The sequence below is a fragment of the Neopsephotus bourkii genome, unplaced genomic scaffold (genome assembly GCF_033783945.1).
Source record: "Neopsephotus bourkii isolate Nb327-2 ecotype Australia unplaced genomic scaffold, CSIRO-AGI_Nbou_v1 NB_318, whole genome shotgun sequence".
Lineage (NCBI taxonomy): Eukaryota > Metazoa > Chordata > Aves > Psittaciformes > Psittacidae > Neopsephotus > Neopsephotus bourkii.
In genome coordinates this window covers 5411531-5431000 of record NW_026900826.1, presented here as the reverse complement: position 1 = coordinate 5431000, position 19470 = coordinate 5411531, and the positions used below count along the sequence as shown (strand labels likewise).

At 38.5% G+C, this 19470-nt stretch overlaps 1 protein-coding gene across 3 annotated transcripts in view; it reads left to right on the top strand.

The window, feature by feature from the left end:
* The window catches only part of ALDH1A2 (aldehyde dehydrogenase 1 family member A2), a 56746-nt gene extending 37753 nt beyond the window's left edge, over positions 1-18993 (top strand). For all 3 annotated transcript variants that reach the window (XM_061347492.1, XM_061347493.1, XM_061347491.1), the window contains exons 8-13: positions 7555-7657; positions 10567-10751; positions 11491-11655; positions 12087-12244; positions 13041-13115; positions 16733-18993. In XM_061347492.1, coding sequence (XP_061203476.1) covers positions 7555-7657; positions 10567-10751; positions 11491-11655; positions 12087-12244; positions 13041-13115; positions 16733-16805 — 759 coding nt within the window. In that variant the 3' untranslated portion in view covers positions 16806-18993. The remainder of the gene's footprint in view (positions 1-7554; positions 7658-10566; positions 10752-11490; positions 11656-12086; positions 12245-13040; positions 13116-16732) is intronic.
* The last annotated feature ends 477 nt before the right edge of the window (positions 18994-19470 follow it).

Below are 19470 nucleotides of genomic sequence, written 5' to 3'. Positions count from 1 at the left end.
GTTCTGCAGTTACTATGTGCCTATACATGATTTTTTTATGGCAGTTTTAGATTATAATGTACACAGGTTCCATTCAAAGTCAATGGCAACATCAGATTTCAGATTATTCTACGGAATTACTCTCGTCATTACTTCTCCTGTAACCAATTTATATTAGCATCCTGGAATATAGAAAACTTTAATATGAGCTGATTACCCCCCATAAATTGAGTTGAAACAATTGTTTTCATAAAGATATGTGGTCTCTGTTTAATATAAATATTCTATTATACAGGATGTTGCACTGTTTGGAGGAGGAAAAATACAGATGGGTTAGGTTTCAAAGTTGTCTTTTGTAGCCAAAATAAATTTTTATTGTAGTTCCAGACAGCTTTAGTTTTAATAGGCGTTTAAACTCAAAAGCTGTGGGTTTTATACTAACTCAGTGCCTACCTTTAAAAGCCTTACTAATAGGAAGTGAAAAGCATTACTGAGATGAAAAAGCAATTCTCTAAGAACCTAAAGCAAGAACAGATGGAACGTTTTAATGCAGAGTTAGTGTAAACTATTCCATATTGTTTCTGATTTCCTGTAACACTGAATTTTTGTAACAGCAAGTCAACATTGTAACATTTTAAACACAATGCTGTGATAAGAGCTGTACTATAGAGTCTCTGACTTCTCCAAAACAGATTTCAGTTTTTAATGAAGTAATAATTGAAATATTTTGTGTCTCTGGTCTTGTCTGAGGCATGTCCAGTGATGTGCATTTCCGACAGCCATTAGATACATAAATGCCACACTATTAACTTCCATTCCCATGTTTCATCCAGGTGATAGTTAAGGCAGTTAGTACTTTCAACTTCAGCAAATTAATGATAAAACCTATCAGCACAACAGCAAAGATCTTCAAGGTCAGACGTCTGAAACGGGTTTTTCTCAAGTTTTTACCTTGAGGTTCTTTTAGAAAAAACACGATTTCTTTACAATTTTTACAGTTTTAGGTATATGCTTATGGCTAATGAAGACTCCCCATTTGCCTGTAAAAATCACAAAACCCAGGCTATTTTTAAAAATAAAAGGGTTCTTTCAAAGACAGAAAACAAGCTGCTCTTCCTACAAAAAGAAATTAATGCTAATGATTTCCAAAATCTGTAGAGCACAGTCCATAGAAATATGAGCCAAAAGGCCAAGTTCATGACCTTAACTCAGTAAAGCCTGACACAGCCACACCAAAGATCCATCCAGCCTAGCACTTTATCTCACAACATGACCAGTAACAGATGCTTGTAGAAGAAGAGAGCATGTGTAGAGTGATCCTTTCCTTGCTGTAGCCTCACAGCTTCTGGTAATCGACAGCTTAAAGATTTCCTGAGCCCGAATGTGCATGTGAACAACTGTGTTTAATAGTAACTGATGGCCTTGTCATCTGTGCATCAGTCCCGTACCTCTTGAAACTTCTGACCAGTGTGAAGTCTCAAGCCCATGCCTATGCAATGACAACACGTAAAGGACTTCTAATTTATGATACTGGCTTCTAACTTACGATGCTGGTCCAGTTTGCACTCTCCATTCCTTTTCTGTTTCTTAGATTCTCTAGTGCTTTCAAAATTGTTTTAAGTAAGTAATTAAAGTAATTTAAGTTTTTTAAGTACTCCCCCACAAATAATATGTGAAAAATCATGAAGAGCTCTTTTTCTGTGGTACCATCACTGTTTGATTCCACTTCTCTTTCCTTCTGACCCTTCCTTTATGGGTTAGCTCACACACATTAACAGAGCAGTCTGCCAACTCTTTCATCCCTTAGCCTGCCTGGTTCTTATGAAACACCCTCCCATGAATCACCTCCTCTCTCAGTCCCCTAGTGTGTGGCTCTCAAAACTCTTCCCTCCACAGCTCGCTGTGAAGGGTTCTGCAGACACCTAACAGGCTATGGATTTCACTTTGACAACTGTCACACTGCAAGAAAGAAAATTAGACTTGAGTAGGAAAGCAAGCCTAAAAATATTGTGCCGCCTCAAATTCTAGCAGCTTGGCTTTTCTGCTTGCTTTGCTTCATCCTCTTCAGCAGCTTGTTTGGTGTAGGCATTTTAAGGAAAGTGTTTATTTTTACTGTGTTGTTTTCAGTGAACCAGGGCTAATCTATGATCCTCCTTAACTGAGATAATTCCTCTCAAGCTTGACACATTTTTTCCTCATTTTCCCCGATCTGATGAAACTTAAAACTGCCAAAACCAATCTTTCTTCCAGTCAATCTGACCACGTCAACACTTGCTCCTATCCCTTCCCACCTTCCCTTGGAAGCCCATAATCAATTTAAATACCTCCTTACATTTTACTGTATTTTTCCTTGATCTTTCTGGTCCCAAGGTATAAGGTGAAACTCATCAGGACCCCAGGAGTGTTTCTGTAAAGCTCAGCTATCTCCCACACTGTCCCAGTTGTACATGCATTTCCCTTTTACTCTGCCCCTCTCTGCCTCAGCTTCTTCGCTGTTCCATGTATACCTGTCTTTTTGAGCTTATTTTGAAAAATTACTAGCAACAACTTAATTACAATAAAACTCAGTCATTTGTATTTTCTGAGCTTGCAAATAGGCCCAAACTCAGGATGTCTGGCTTACCTAGCCATTGTCTGCTGTTGGGCTGCAGAGCTCAGAAGTACAGGAGAGGTTATACAAGACTCTGTCTTTCCCAGTTAAATGAACAGTGGAGCTTATTTATTTCCAAGACAAGTGCCAATAAGGAGACAATTCTGACACAACAGAAATGCATGGAGGTTCAGTATATGACTTTCTTATTTGCTGAAAGAACTTTTTCAAAGTAGCAAAAGTGAAAGGCCTTCAAGTAGCAGAGAAAGGCAGCCATCAGGAGCTGCTTTACTCTTCATTTGCCTTTATATCTGCTTGGACCTGTGAATTCAGTTACAGGCTTTGCAAATACAGCCATTTTGACTGCTGGGGGCTGTCTGCCCTTGTCCGTAGACATATACTCCATTTCAACAGGAACTGTGTACCCCTAAGGTCCTGGTGCACATGGAATAGTTGGGTGCAGTACGTTCTGGGTTTAAGATTAGAGATGATTATGGAAAGCAAGAAGTTATACATTTAAAAATATGTGCATTTAAAGTACTGGCTGCATTAAAAGATATATTTTCCTTATTGCAAAAGTTTAATGAGTTCTAGTAACTTCTGTTCAAAACCAAATGTGTTACTTCCAAATCAAAGTGGCTTACAACTCTCTCCAGTTGTTAAATGCTCTCAAGATGAGAATAATAGATAGCACACAAAATATTTGAAGCCCTGGCCAACAAGAAATGTATCCTAAGTGGCTGGTTTCCACTTTGTTCAAACTATGGCCCACTAAAATACAGATTAAAGACAGGAGTCAGGTCTGTGCTCATGCAGTTCTGTAGAGTAACCCAAATAAATATCCAACAAATTGGTTTGGATGCCTGTGTAAACAAAAGGTCTATAAACAACTGCAATAAACCCCAGCAAAAGAGTTTGCATTTTGCTTGTCAGAATGTTTTCTTTATGCACTTAGATTAACAAACCATGATCTCATCATTAGTCAACGAGATACTAGAGAGACTTTCAAAGCAAACTACAGGAGAGTCAAGACTGATTCATGCCAAACAAATGTTTGTAGCTAACAGCTGTATTATCACTGATTCTAATTTACTCAGCAGGATTCTCATTTCCGAAGCAAGATGAATGTCACAATGCATGATTTAGACAGAATGTCTACCTACTGCATGAGCAATGAGTTCAGCTCTCCTACATCACAAAATCTCTTGCTGGTTTGGGGTATCATAAGGAATTGCATCCTGGCATTTTTTACTTTAGCAACAAGTATTCTAAAGGTGATTTTACCTGTTCTGAGATGCGTGTCAGCTTCCAGTGCTACACACATGCACTGTTCAATAGGAGGATTTAGGGAAGTTGCATTATCATTCACTCCTGCTGAATCTATTTGATCATATCTTGAACAGCCTGTGCCTCCTGAATGAAAAGTAGTTGTTTCCCTTTTCTTTCCTTGGTGTTTTTGGTAGAGTTGAGGGAGCTCTTCTTAGACAAATATTGTGCCTCTTTGCCTGTAAAATATACATGTCAAAAGAATTCACCTTCTTAAAACTGAAACAAATAGGGTGGTGTTTATCAGCCCTGTCAGTGTTAACAGCATTTAGCCACGGATTTCCATGGGGCCAGGATTTAACCAAAGAACAAAGGAGCCCTTTATTACTTAGGATTCTCTCCAGGAATTTCTGTTTGAGATTGCCTTTTTACTTGTGCTGCACCATTCACTATGCTCTTTTCACGGCTGCTTCTCACACAGGGCACTGCGCTGTCAAATAAAGCTGCTCTTCTTCATGTCAGTATTTGAAAATTCACTTGGCTTTGCTGGAGACACACCTTGAACATGCCGTGGAGTCCTCAGATGTTTCTCAGAAAGATACTGCATACAATCTGGAATTCAAGAAAAAATGAGGCAGGCTAAGCAAGCAGCAACATGGGTTTGAAAGTTTTGCCAAAACCCTGACACCCTGTGCCTCAGTAGCTGGAGAGGGAAAACTGCAACTCCAAAAAACACAGAAAATTCCTCTCTGATCATACAGTCTCCCCAAAACTTAATCTCTTGTAATCCAAACCATTTACTGTTCTTCAGATGTTCTTTCAGTATCCCAAGAAAGGTATAGCAAAGGTGGGCAGTAACTGAAGATGTAGGTCTCTGTCAATTTTTGTACTTTTCATGGAATCTTTTAATCTACGTATCTCTCTGTGCAGTCTTACCTTCACAGTCTTGACTGTGGCAGCATGCAAATAAATGACCTACTGTTCAGCTAGACTGCTGTTCCCCTACATTCAGGTGTTCCCTAATGACTTAATGCATATCAGTGATCAAAAGGAGGTTCAGAGCAGAGGAGAAGCCAGACATTCTGACAGAACTGTAGAGGAAGCATCACAAATCTTGGAGTTTTGCTTTTGACTCACAAGACTCCCAGTGCTTTAATAGTAACAGGCAAACCCACCTGTACCATTTAGAAACACAGATTTCTGTCTAAAAACAAAGAAAATTAAGAGAACATGAAAAGCAACAGACTTTTATGTATTTCTGCACGAAGTATTTAAAATGTGACTGCATATGCCTCTTGAAAGATACATTAAACTTCTGAACACAGAAGGCATAAATAAGTACAATCAAATGCTTTGTATCATGTATCTCAATGCCTAATGTCATACACTTTACAGTCCAGAACCAGACTCTTGCAGGACTGTTCTTCAAATCACCTTTTTGTACAGAGGTGCCACAAAATGCTTCTTCAATTTTTTTTTGTTGTTGTTGTTCTGAATAACAAATTGCTTTCTCTGAGGTGGGCCAAATTACATCTGCCTCACCCTCCATGCAGCTTACAAGGTTATGGTACTTCACAAGCTATCCAGGGATACTCCTGATATCAATCTTGAAGCCTATTCAAAACAAGGATGGGGAGTCAGGGCTTTCTCTGCCAACATTCCTGCTGGATAATCGCACAGCTCCATTATCTGTGGGGGAGTCCTCTCTTCCAGCGTTCCCTCCCAAGGCTGTACTGCCTATTGGGAGCTTGCAGATACAGCTGAGAGACACCACAGGAAGCATGTACTGAAAGACCATAGAGATTGCAACACTATCACTTATCCCTTTCATGCTGTCGTTCTCCAGAAAAGAGAGAGTGAGACAAAAGGCTGCCTTTGTCACTAAATAATCACAGTGCCTGCTGCCTTCCCTAAGCCTTTTCTCAACCTGTAAGTGCATAGGGAGCAATAGGAACACAGTGAACAAAAATGCTAAGCAGCATGAGCCCTACCATCCTGATGTATGCACTGATTTCTAATGGGAAGGACAGAGTGAAGCTGTCTGTTAAGTTTATACTTGGGAACTTGACAACCACCTCCCTGTATTAACAATACTCTGGACCATATTTTTCTGAATTAGCACCACTGCCTCCAAGCCCTTTGGACTCCAGTATTTGCCACATACATATTTGTCATATACATAATAATTGGATTTGCATATTTGTCAATCCCTAGTTTGTACAGAATCTTTTCCAAATCTTTATTTACAAGGACATTAAAGTGGTAGAATGGAAGGCAGAGAGATGCAAGCTCAACATATTGCTCTGGCTTCCTTGTCTGTTCTGCTCTTTGTGAGTTTTTGAGTGGGACTAGCTGGCAGTTGTTCTTTGAGAGAGGGAGGTTCAAGGCAGTGAGGGTGTGAATGGTATTGGCTGGCACTGGCTATAAACATGGCACTGTCACTGATTTCCAGTGTACATTTTCAGCACAGTTTGAAATTTCCAGATGACATGCTCAATGTATGTGGTGGGGGTGGAGGGGAGAAAAAGTCCTTCTTTTTCTTGTTCACTTCTGGCTGTCAGTCAAACATAGCAATAAAATCAGCTCCAATTAAAGGAATATGCAAGGAATTTCAAGATAATGTCAACACTCCGTCCCACTGATACAGGGGTAAAGAAGAGAAACTAATTTTAAATTTATAGACTGGGTTTTTGTAAGAAATAACCAGTCACACTTGACTGTGGTATCACCAGATAAACAGTTAATCACAAAGGTACATGAAGTGGTTGACAATTCCTTCATTATCCTGTGGGGTTCTTGCTTTGTTTTTTCTGTGGGGGCCTGGTTTCTATTTCATTTGCTTTCTGATTACTCCAGTGCTGACTTAACTTTCTCCAGCAGACTGCCTTCAGTTCTCTTAAGAGATTCAGCTTCTCATCCACTAACCACTTACTGCAGGAAATTCCACTCACCTGCCCTCAGAAATAGGAAACAGCTAGAGAGATCAGAGTACTGTGTGGAAAGTCTAGCTCTGGATTCACTCCCATCTTACATCTAACACTCTGCATGACAACAGAGCATGTCCCAGTTAAAAGAATGCATTTATCAAGGCTCTCAAACTTCTCAATATTCAATAGACACTTAATCCTGTGTTTTACCATGTAGGGCCCAGATCTACTTGTGATTACTTCCATGGCTGCAAAATGGGCATAGTTACACTGCAACACTATAAATCTGATCGATTTTGAAATAAATTATAAAAGCAGTGATCATGTGGGGCAACTATAAAGAAGTCTAATAGCAGTTACTATTAATGAACAGTAATATGCTTAATACATGCTCAGATATCAGATCTTTTTTTTTTTCTCCACTAAAAATTATATAACTGTATCTCTTAATAATAGTATCTAAAAGCTTGTGAACATGCTACTCATTTGGATGGAAGCAGTTCTAGTTACATCAAGTTCAGATTTTTAATTCAGTCTTCTTACTGCACACTGAAAGCAAGCCCCAAGCTGTTTCAGCATAGATACAACTGGGTGAAGGGCACTCTGTGCTCTGCCTCATCCCTTCCTGATTTCTAGCAAAAAAGCCTGGAAAACTGTCCATTGCTGATGAGAATCTGGATTGAAGAACCTGCTGGCTTATTTAAAGCTCTGTTCCAGTGATAGCCAACACTGGCTGTTAAAGTGAACTGTATGACTACATTCCCTGTAAAATGTGTCTCCATTTCCTTTCAGGTTGGGAAGCTGATCCAAGAAGCAGCTGGAAGGAGTAATTTGAAGAGAGTTACACTGGAGCTGGGTGGGAAAAGCCCAAACATTATTTTTGCAGATGCTGATTGTAAGTCAGCACTTCCACATTTTTCTTACAAATACATTTGTGTGGTGCTTTTTCTTTTTCTTTTCTATTTTAATTTATTTTAGGGCACATTTTTCAAACAAAGTGACTTGACCCAGTAGAGCTATCTCTAATGGCACTTTTAATCTTACAGAAACAGCCTGAGGGGTGATATTTTTTATAAAAAGACAATATTTGAATCCACAAATTCAGAAACAACAAAAAAAAAAGAAAAAAAATTACAGCCAAACATATAGAAATGGCATTATCCACAGTCATGGTCCCATGTCATCCTCAGCTCCACAGAAAGGTGGTTTAAGTGCTTTACATTTGGAAATTCTATGATTTTTTTTGGCTTCACAGCATTATTAAAAGAGAGGGCTTTAATTTACCTTTGAATTACTAGTCTGGTCAGTGCAATATTCCTTTGTTAAGGTGTTTTGATAGTAGGCATAAATGAAGATTATACCATTTTTTAAATTTTCTCAATTGAAAAATTGTGTATTGAAATATCCTCATTGCCACTGTCAGCAGGGAACTGAAGATTTTGGCAGCTGGATGATGTTGTGCAGCTGAGATTTTTGGCACCTGAGAAGGTACAGGGCAGCTGTTTAGGATAGGATAAAAACACAAACGAAGTCTCTACCTAAATGATCAGCAATGAAATAGCTAAAAATGATATCTAAATAATCAGCAGTAGATTTTGACATTAACACCCCACTAAGATGAAAGGGACAGTTCACACCTTGCTCTGAGCTCTTGGTTCAGGTTGTGTGCAAGCACACTGTACTCAGTGCCTTCTCTGAGAACTTTGTAACCCAAACAAATAGACACAGAAGGATTTATCTTTTAATTTAGAGGGGAAGGCTAATAGACAAATGATTCTGAATAGCATAAATTATGAGAGTTGGTCACAAGCCTATATTCATCTTACAAACTTTCTGATATTTGAAAGACTAGGGAAACCTGGAGAACTTTTCAGGTTTTTTTTCTACATAGAAATGCTTCACCAGCTTGGGGATCTAAGTTACAGCCAGTTGTGCTTGTAAGCTCTCGTCAGCTGGAGCCAAATGCAGATGTTACAGCCTTCTACCCCAGTTACTCATCCTCATCTCTCACCAGAAATCATCACATCCCAAATGTCCCTAAGCTACTAACTCAGACTGGATCATCTGAACATTTCTAGTAGAGTAATATATGCTGGGGGCAGGTCTGTGTTATGGTCTTCCATAGGGGAAGAACAAATGCTCCTACCTGCCATACAGAGCCGTACTTTATCTGTGACTTGCTGTATTTTCCAAAAAAGGTTGAGAACCTTGGGAGAAGTTGCAGGCAATGGGGGAATAACAGAATACAGTCTTCTTCCTGACTGGCTGTTCTACAGTATGTCATACTAAACTTCTCTGGTCTTTCCATAATTACAACCACCAACACCTGACCTGAGATTCAGACTTCAAAGCACCAGTTATTTAAGACCAGCAGGCAATTTGCTCACCATTCCAAAGGAGCTGTTTGTTCTGTTTGAGGAACACTGTGCCAAAGGTTAGCAGAAAGCATGACAAAGCTGGTGAAAGTTTAGTCCACTTAAAAACCAGAATGGTTAGAGCCCCTCTGTGGTGGAAAACTCGGGTAACAATAGAGGAAACATCAGTTAATCAGTTCTTTCCACTAACATTTTCAATCTCCATGAACTGAATTTGAATAGAAAGATATGATTGTGGTCCAGGGAACACACCATATAATTTTTTTTTCCCCACACTGAGGGCAGAATGAGAAATTTCTGTTAGATGGAATTGTCTAGAATGTGCTGAAAGCACTGTTGCTTTGTTTATTCCATTAAAGATTGTACTTTAAGCAATGCTGCAAATTGCTACAGCAGATAACATGCATTACAGTGCTGTAGGATATCACTGTTTAAGGATGGCTTCCATATTCTTGTCTAGTAAGCTATTACACCCAGTGGGAAAATTTAGCTCTGAATGTCTAAATACAACTGGATCCTCTCTTGCTTGGACAGTAGATGTGTTAGTTGTACCTCCAAGAAAGTTAGAGTAGAAATCAAGGGTTGATTGTTCTATAACTGACCTGTATTTTTAAAGCCTTGCCCAGTTGTCTGCACAGGCTGAAAACATCTCTGCCTTGCAGAAAAATAATGTGGCCTTTTGGGAAGGATAGGTCTGACCATTATCAAAGTTAAATTCTCTCAACCGCTTGAGATATACTCACGTATGCAGTATTAAATCAAGTGCAAACTTTCAATCACAAATTTCCCCCTCCTTTACCCACCTGAGTCAGACAGACTTCTATAATGTGGGGCACAAAACCACTTTCTAAGGTCTCCTATGAGTTTTATTTGATAAACTACATTTTGCTGGCATATAAGACACTGCTAAGTTCTTGCATACCCTATTTCTATAGACTGCTAAAGTACTGTCTTAGTGTAACTCGATTTAACTTTTGCAGTGGATATAAAGCAATATCTTGTGACTTGTATCATGAGATGGCATGTGGAATGTATTACTTATGGACCCTCCTTTACCTAGACAACATCTGAAGTCCCAGGTGGTCCTTTGCAATCTAGTGTTTCTGAAACAATTGTAATGTTCCTAATATCCATCCAGTATAGCTGTGTCCTGTGTGGAATAAACGAGGAAAACATTAGCTTCAGACATGTTTAAAATCTCCATATTTTCACAGGCATTATGATGCAAAATGAAACAAATCACCTTAATTTATGACCCTACACAACATTATTGTGTTTTGATTTGGTCACTTTTGTTTTATTTAACCAAACCCTACTTCTGCTTTGAAGTTTTGGGAGTGTGGCACAATGTAATATGCACAACAGTGGTGCAATAACACCTGTGTCTATGAAGTTTCAGAGCAACATATGCTGTCTTGTTTTTTTTTAGTGGACTATGCTGTGGAACAAGCTCATCAAGGGGTCTTCTTCAATCAAGGCCAGTGCTGCACTGCAGGTTCACGGATTTATGTGGAAGAATCAATCTACGAAGAGTTTGTTAAAAGAAGTGTAGAACGTGCAAAGAGAAGAGTTGTGGGGAGTCCTTTTGATCCAACCACAGAACAAGGTCCACAGGTAAAGGAATAGAGCTTTGACTCTACAGTCCAGCAGCTGCTTGAATTATTTAAGCTCTTCTAAGACAGAGGTCGGTCGGTGCATGCTCACTCACAGTCCCGGGTACCTAACATGATAAACATTTTAAAGATTAAAGTTTTAAAGGAGTAGATAATCTGTGCAGCTGAGAGGTGCTTTTTGTTAAAGAAAAATCCTCATCTTAAATATCAGTAAGTTTGCTTCCCAGCTTTAACCACAAGATTCTGGTCTTCAGCATCCAAGATACAGCTGTAAACTGTGAGAAGCTCTCAAAAGTTTCTGTGGACACTTACTTTCAAGACTTGTTTACACTCATTAACTGTGCTCATTGACCACTAGAAAGACAGGAATTCCAAGCAAAAAATGTGCAGAACCACAAATAAGTCTTTAGAAAATGTTCCTGCCACTAATAACCAGCTGGCCTGACACCATTTTCAGGAAGTTAACCTGGGACAGAAAACAATGTTTTGTTTGGGCTTAGAAAACCAGACTGCTTAGCAAGAATGTGGATTGAGCCACATACATGGGGGGACACATCCTTAAGAAGACTAAGCCCTAGGTTACAGTCAGCAGCTATTTGTAGATCTTTGGCATCTACAGCTCAAAGAGCAGTGAATACAAGCAGAAGTCTACTCTCTGGGACATGACGCCTACAAAACCAATTTTCACTTGATTGTCAAGTGTATGGTCTGCAAGTTAAAAAGCTGCTTCTCTCTTTCAGATTGATAAAAAACAATACAACAAGATCTTGGAACTGATTCAGAGCGGCATTACTGAAGGAGCAAAACTTGAATGTGGAGGCAAAGGACTAGGAAGAAAGGGCTTCTTCATTGAACCAACGGTGTTTTCCAATGTAACAGATGACATGCGGATTGCCAAGGAGGAGGTATTCACATACACGGGCAAAATCACTTTAGAATGTCCTAAACATGACTTTTCTTCCGCTTACTTTAGAGACAAAAGCTTTAGAGTGAAAAATACCACTGTACTTAAAATAAGAAAAAAAAAGTAAAATCTTTAAATCTTTTCAGAACTCCTGATGCACACACAGCAACTGACGATATGAGTTGGGTCAAGAAGTTCTATTTTTACACTGGCTGTAAAGTCTCAGATCTCCAAGAGATCAGGGAAGAATGGATGAGTTCCACTGAGAGACAACTGCTTTGGGAAATTCATGCAGTTTTACAGACACTATTTAAATGATGCTTTGGGAATTCATAAAGACAACGGGAGAGAAGAGAAAAATGCAGAATAAAGCAGGAATAAAATGTCTCTGAGTGAGCTGGTTTATTTATTAATGATTAATCTTTCTTGCAGATTTTTGGGCCTGTTCAAGAAATACTGAGATTTAAAACCATGGATGAAGTTATAGAGAGAGCCAACAATTCTGATTTTGGGCTGGTAGCTGCTGTCTTTACAAATGACATAAACAAGGCCCTGACAGTCTCTTCAGCAATGCAGGCTGGGACAGTCTGGTAAGGCAGAAGTTATCACTCTCATGCTCTTGGAGATAAAGACTTTGACTCATTATCATTATGACACCTCAGTTTTGCACCCTTTGTCTGAAAAATGTTTATCTAGACCATCCTGGTGGTGAATCACTAACCAAGATACAGAACAGCTGTAGGGAGGTGTTGTGACTGCTCACTGGGGGTGAAAACTGGAAAGTGCCGAGCTTGCCATTATCATGGTGGCCACACTGCTGAATGGCATTCCTGAAAACAAACAAAGCAGAGTATAAACGGTACTTTCTGTGGAGCAGAAGAATCCTGTGAGGTTTCTGCTAAAGGCACAAAATATCATATACTTCTGCAACATTTAAGGAACTGAGGGGACACCTTTTTTCTCTAATCCTTAAAAATAAGTAACGCCACTTCTACAGTTTAATAGCTTGCAATTCAGTATGTCAAGCCTGGGTATTCTAAAGATTGAGAAGAAATCAGGGATAAAAAGGACAAATTAAAATCTAATAGCTCTGTGTTATAAACTGGCAATGAGGTTTGTCAGCACATTAACAGCTCATTACTGAAGTTTTGTCCAAGTATTCCTGCTCTCCTCCAGTTCTCACAGGCCAAATCCCTTTCTCCTAATGAGTAAGGAGTAGAATATTGTGTTTTGTGGTATAACTACCTAATTTCTTTTCAACATGAGACAAGGTTGTTATTACTACAAGGTGTACAGTGTCTTGAGCCCCACAAGTTTCAGCTCCTCCCCGAGTTGTTGAAAGGTCTCTGACAGTGCAGTTGGACTGAATACCTCTTCTTTTTACAGGATAAATTGCTACAATGCCTTAAATGCCCAAAGTCCTTTTGGAGGATTCAAAATGTCTGGCAATGGGAGAGAGATGTAAGTATTATTCTGCTGTCTTCTGAACTATTTTCAGCTCTACTAGTTAATAAACATTGGTGAATCCTTCTATGCAAATTAAGATCAAGAAATATTTCCATCTGGGGATTAAGGCATAATATAAAATGACAAATTGCAAGTGGTTTGTGTGATTTACTTGTAACCTGTGTTTTCTGCGATTTTTTTCTTAGCCATATTAACTAGCACTTTTGCAGAAAGATTCTCTCTTTAGTACTGCTGTGTGTTTGTTGACTGGTTTGGTGGTCTTGTTTCAGAGTTTTTGCCATATATTTTGCCTCTCTTCCTATTTTTTCCTTTCTTTACTTTTTTTTTACATTTATGAATATAAGTGCCTCTGAATTTTATTAAAATGTTATCTCTTCCAGATTTATAAACAGAGTTAAATGAAATCAGGCCTAAAGCAGGCTAGAAAAACGTGTTTACATCCCTTTCAAAAAATCACCTTCCATTTCAAAGCTTTTTATCTTACTCAATTTAGAACTAAGTGGCAAGTATTTTGAAATGGAGCTCCAAGCTCAAATACTGTCCCAGGTACCTAATTTAAAGCCTTACCAGTTTTTAATTCTCATTACAATCACAAGGAAGTTGAGCAATTGCATCAGCCCCAGATTGGTTACACGTACAAAGGATTCAATTAATTTCTGTGCAGGAGGCATGTATACCAGATATGTCTCACCTAAGCTTTCAAAATAGCTTATGGCTAATGGCAAACTCAGCAGTAAAACCAAAGTAAGGTCAAACTCTTTAAAACTTTAAATATGTTGAAGTATACAGCTTGATCTATAAAATAAGCTCTATGTAGTCTGAAATATTTTCCCTCATTAGGGAGTACTTTGAATAACACATTCATACTAGTCTCCACATTCATGAGTTATGAGGTGATCTCACACTGGCATAAATATGTCAGCTCATCTAACTCTTATCATTGTGAAAATATTCTAAAACTACTAAGCTCCATAGAGCACATGAGTAACTTGACACCCAGAAGTGACCCCGCTGACTTCAGGGAGGTTAACTGTGCAAGCAAGATACTCACGTATTGATAGTGAGGAGTTTTTGAAAGTGGAGGAAACCAACCAGGCAGCACCCCAGATCCCATGGAAAAATCTATGGTACTTGTATACTTGATTCCCATCTAGAGCTTTGAAAACATTCATCATAAACAATAAATGTTTGGAATGGCAGTAATCTGTATCTTGCAAAGATGCCTAAAAACCTGCTTATGAGTAATTATTCTATTCCTTTCAGAACTTCTTTGATCAGATATCACCTTCTAATTCACCTCCTCCCCCCTGGATTAAATACTTTTTCATACTTTTTATTAAAATGTCACAGTTTCTTAGATCTCTGTTTTTAAGGGATACATTTTATAGCATAAATAATGTTGAGTCAGACAACTAAAGAAGAAAAAAAACCTCACACAAAACAAACAAACAAACAAACACCCCAAAACAAAAAGAGAGAAAGTGTCCATACATATGCGTGGTATTGCTAAGCTAATACTGTGTTAGAGTCAAATCATAATTGTGTCACTATGCTGCCTGTGCTAGCACTGTATTATTTGGGATTTGTTTTTTTTCCTGCATTTAATTTCACAGATTTTTATAACACATGGGGGAAAAAAATGAAGACAGGAAGTTGAGATCTGCTGCACTCATTTCACACTCCCACAACATGTAGCAGGGTATGCACATAGCAGTAGAGCACCAGAACTTACATACACAATACAACTGATTCACATTAAAACTACTTTAAGAATACAAGAATATTGTAAGCAGTCTAAGATATTTTTTTTTTTACATTTACACATCTTCAAGGGAAGGAGGTGTCATTCTATTGTCTGAATAGCTATGAGATGCAGGAGTGCATAGTTGCATTCCCAAAAAGAAGTGCAAATCGGAGAATGGCTTGGAGTTATAATTCTTTTCCTTATCTTTTTTGTCTCTGGGATGGAAGAAAGCGTGTAATGCTTCTTTTGGAAGAGCAGTTTGTTTCCTTTCCCTTACACCCACACAACCAAGAGATAGCATCGTGCAAACTTGACCCGTGGGCTCCTTCCTTTTCACATACACAACCCTTATTATCGCCCTGATACCAAAGTGCCATCCAAAAAGACCCAAAGCAGCCATAGAACAGGACGTTACTGCTCCCTACTTCCCTGTATTAGGCTGTGGGGACAAATGAGGCCTTTAATTGAACACACACTGTTTCTTCCACTCTGTATGTCTGGAGTAACCCATCTCTCTATTCAGCAAGAGCAACTTTTTAACTTTTGAAGAATACTTGCCTTAGAATTCATCACAGTTGTCCACATCAAAACTTTTGGCCAGAAAACAAACATGTAAGGCCCTGAAGTCTTGAGCTGAAGAAACAAACAATAAATATATCTAATTTTGTTTGCCAGACCAAGGTAAGGAAACAGCTGGCAGTCAGAACATAGGTAAAGCATACTGTGTATGCTAGGTCATCTTCTGACTTGCAGAAATGCATCCAACAGATGTCTCGAGCTAAGCTGCAGCCCTGCTGAATCAAGCAGAAGCGTTCACACAGACATACCAGCATTAGTTATTGGGCTCCACGCAGCTCCTGATGACAGCTTCCACTGAGCCATATGGGAATGGTTCTGTGGGTCAGCCGAGTCTGATAAACAGCTGAAGTTTTTGGTCATTCTTTTGAGACAAATCCAACACTTTCTACTGAAAGCTGGGGGTGGAGTGGTCCAAGTCAATGGGATCCTTTCACTTGTCATAAAATCTTTACTAATGTATTTCCTTGCATGTATGTAGTCTCTGATAAACCTTAAAATGCCTCCTGAATCATCAGTCTGAGCTGAACATCAAGCGTTGTATCACACATGAGGCTGGTTGACTGAAATGGACTGGTAAATACTGGTATTCCTGCCCAAATGAAGTGACTTTCTTCCCTTATGTTATGTTTTGTGTAAAATTTATGGTGTAGAGATGAATGCAAAGTAGGCTATGCAACACCAAAAGCATACAGAGGGGCTTAATGGCTTTGAACAGTGGCCCCTCAGTCCATTCTGAAAGACACACTTATTACAGAGGTTCTGAGGAATTCCCCTGAAATACTTGGTATGGTGAAGTTAGCATTAAATTCTGCACAGTCAAGTTCATCTTTATCCAGGGTTGTGAGGAGGAGTTCATTTTCCTTAATGCTCAGTTTGGACCTTGTCTTTCTTGAGTGCAAATATAAGCAGTAATTTTACTGGCCAGTGGTGTAGGTCTTGGTGTTTGGACATTTTCAAGGTCTGGAAAGGACAGAGGACAACACTCCCAACAGTTCCATCAATGGACAGTGAGTATTTCTGGGTTTAATGTCATTCTGTATCAACTTGTCAAATGCTGGAGCCCATCCATTGGAGGGGGGTGGGGGTTGACCTAAACTGAAATTTCATCTTCAGGTTTTCTGAAAGATGGCATGAAAGGAAAACCTGTGCAAAATCAGAAAACAACAGAAACCTATGCCAGGAATTTTCGCTCATATCTTAACTTTACCAAGAAATCACTTTGCAGGTTTTTGCTCGATGAAGAATTAATGTCTTGTGTAAGCTGATGATACAATTTGGTTTCTTGCAGGGGTGAATGTGGATTGAGAGAATATTCTGAAGTTAAAACTGTGACAATAAAGATCCCTCAGAAGAACTCCTAAAATGATGAAGGACCACGCTGTGCAGAAGAGCACGTGATACCACCCTCTCTATTGCTTATGGAGACCAGCACTCAGGAATAAAAAGCGTTACACAATATATATTTAAAAAATTAAGTCTCAACTTATATACTGGGCACGTAAGTGTGTCCCTAAAGCAAACCAACTCTGCATGTTTTCACAAAACTCTCCTGAGAACCATTACATCTTTATAAAACCATACAAGAGATAAAATTGCTATTGGGCATCATTTAATAACGGTTCTAGCGAGAAAACTCTTAAATGCAAATGCATGCACACACACGTTTATCTCTTCCTTAAATAAAGAAATTTCACTGTTTTCAGGTTGCCTTCTCAAACAGACCTGCCTTGTACTGACATTCTAGATTCAATCATGGCTTTCTTTACAAGTCAGATTCTACCGAAAACATGCAATGAACAACATAAGTAACACTGATGTTCTCAAAAAAATCAAAAACTCTGAGCAGTAATGAGCCAAAAGCTGGTATATTGGCAACATTCCAATTAGCATGCTCACATAAAGAGATCAGACTGGGGAGGGAATCAAACCATTATATGGATAACAAAATCCAAATACTTATCGGTGAGATTTGAATTTCAGAACCCACAGAGATTTTGTTTTCAAAGCTTATTTTCATAATTAGTTTTTGTCTTGCATTAAGCAAAACCCCTTCTTCACTTACAGCAACTTGAAAGGTTTTACCTGACTGCCAAAAGAGCTTGGCCAGACAGGGTGGGAGGGTGTTAAGGAGGACAGGAACAGATTCCCAAAGGCTTCACAGATAATTTCAGCTTTCACTGCTTGTCTAGCTTTGGTGTTGCTACTGTTGTTTTCACCTGTTTTAAACAACTATAGGCACATGCAGACTCCGTTTGTTTGTTTGCTGTTAAACTGTCCATGGTAACACTGGGAATTAAGTATTTGTTACAGCAGGAAAAACCCAGCAAAAGCCCACCTGACAAGAAGTAAGCTTGAGTTTATATTCCTCCTAAATGAGGACTTTCAACCCTTACCATGCTTGTGAGCTTACTGGCTGGTACTGACTTTTCAATTTTATCTGTTCTTTTTTTTTTGGCTGAGGACAAAAATGTGTGCAAGTTGTTTTAGAAGTGAGGTATTTAATACCTATCACATTATTACTTACTGCCCATAGAATCTCTTCCAACTTGTAACTAACAAACTAAATGCCATCTCTTTCTCCCTCCCAATGGCAGAGCTCATTGATTCCCCATACCTTTTTAAAAGGAGTTTTCATCTTATGTTTTAAATTAGAATTATGAAAATTTATTTTAAGAAGTACAGTAAATCATCTACACTGGGTAGCTCCATTATCTGGGATGTAAAGACAGAATTATGGCCTCAAGTGTAACAGTTCCCGTAGCTGCAGAGTCTGTACTATGAACTGTTGAAAACTCGAGATCTGATCAGCAAATCACTTCTGCACGTTCTTAACTTCCTTTACTCTCTGAGGAATTCCTCATAAATTTGAAGTTGTGTGTGTCCTTAAGCTTACTGCTGGATCAGGACAAGAGTATCCAGCACTCTGTAGTGTGGTGGCCCTCAATATTTTGTATTTTTAACTCATGTCAAACGGTATGTTTTTAAAGCAATGTGTATACATAATGTTATTCAGAAATGACAATACATTTGCAGACATGGAGATGAATCAAAATATTCCTGAGTTGTTAAATGCAAATGCCATATAGTTTGAAATGTAGTGTACGTCAGAGTGAAGAAAACCAAAATACAGCAAGTAAGAGATTAGTTATCTTTTAAACTGCAATACAAAATCTGAAAAAGGAGATTTTAGTTCTTTTCTCCTATTTACTTAAAAAAAGACTCTTCCTGTGCTAACAGCATTTACACCGTGTACTCTTTTGTATTCTTTTTGTGTATCTTGTATGTCTGTGCTCTATTCCCAGTACCTTCAGGTAAATAATATAGAGTTGCCATTTTTTTTCAACACTGTCACTGCAGCTCCATTTGATGCACATGGATTTGTGAAATCCTTATTTTAAATGTACCATTTGCATGGATCCAAGAAAACATTTTTCCAGTCCCCACAGTTTTTTGTTACAGTTTTTAATCATGTATATAGTTATATGTTATTAAAAAAGTAAAAGGATATTTTCTATGAAGTTTTTTCCATTAAAAAGGTTTAGAGAAAGACTTTAGACTGTGAGACTCCTTTCTTGTTGACAGAGCTATAAAAATATTTAAAGAAATGTTTTCTTAGCAAAAGATCTGCTCTCACAGTAGCTTTATTTTCATTTGCAAAAGTGAATGAAGTAAAAGGCCAATTACATTTTCTGGAATATTATTCCAGCTGTATGAAAACCACTTGTGAGTTGCAGATCTAGGTTGTAGCCAAAGTTCATCCTCACCCTCACGGTCATAAAGTTTAGCTATTGAGGAAGGTCTGAAATCACCAGAACCAGTGGGGTACCCTTGCAAACTGCTGCATCACAGCTTGAGTTTTGGATAACGTTTAAAAAAATCATGACGCCTTTTCTTTCTGTACTCAATGAGTCACAGAGATGATTAAATTAACACTCAGATCTTTTATGGAGTGATATTCTACTTGTCTTTAATTTCAAAATGCTAAAATGGGAGGAAAGGATGGACTGAACGTTATTTGACAGCCAG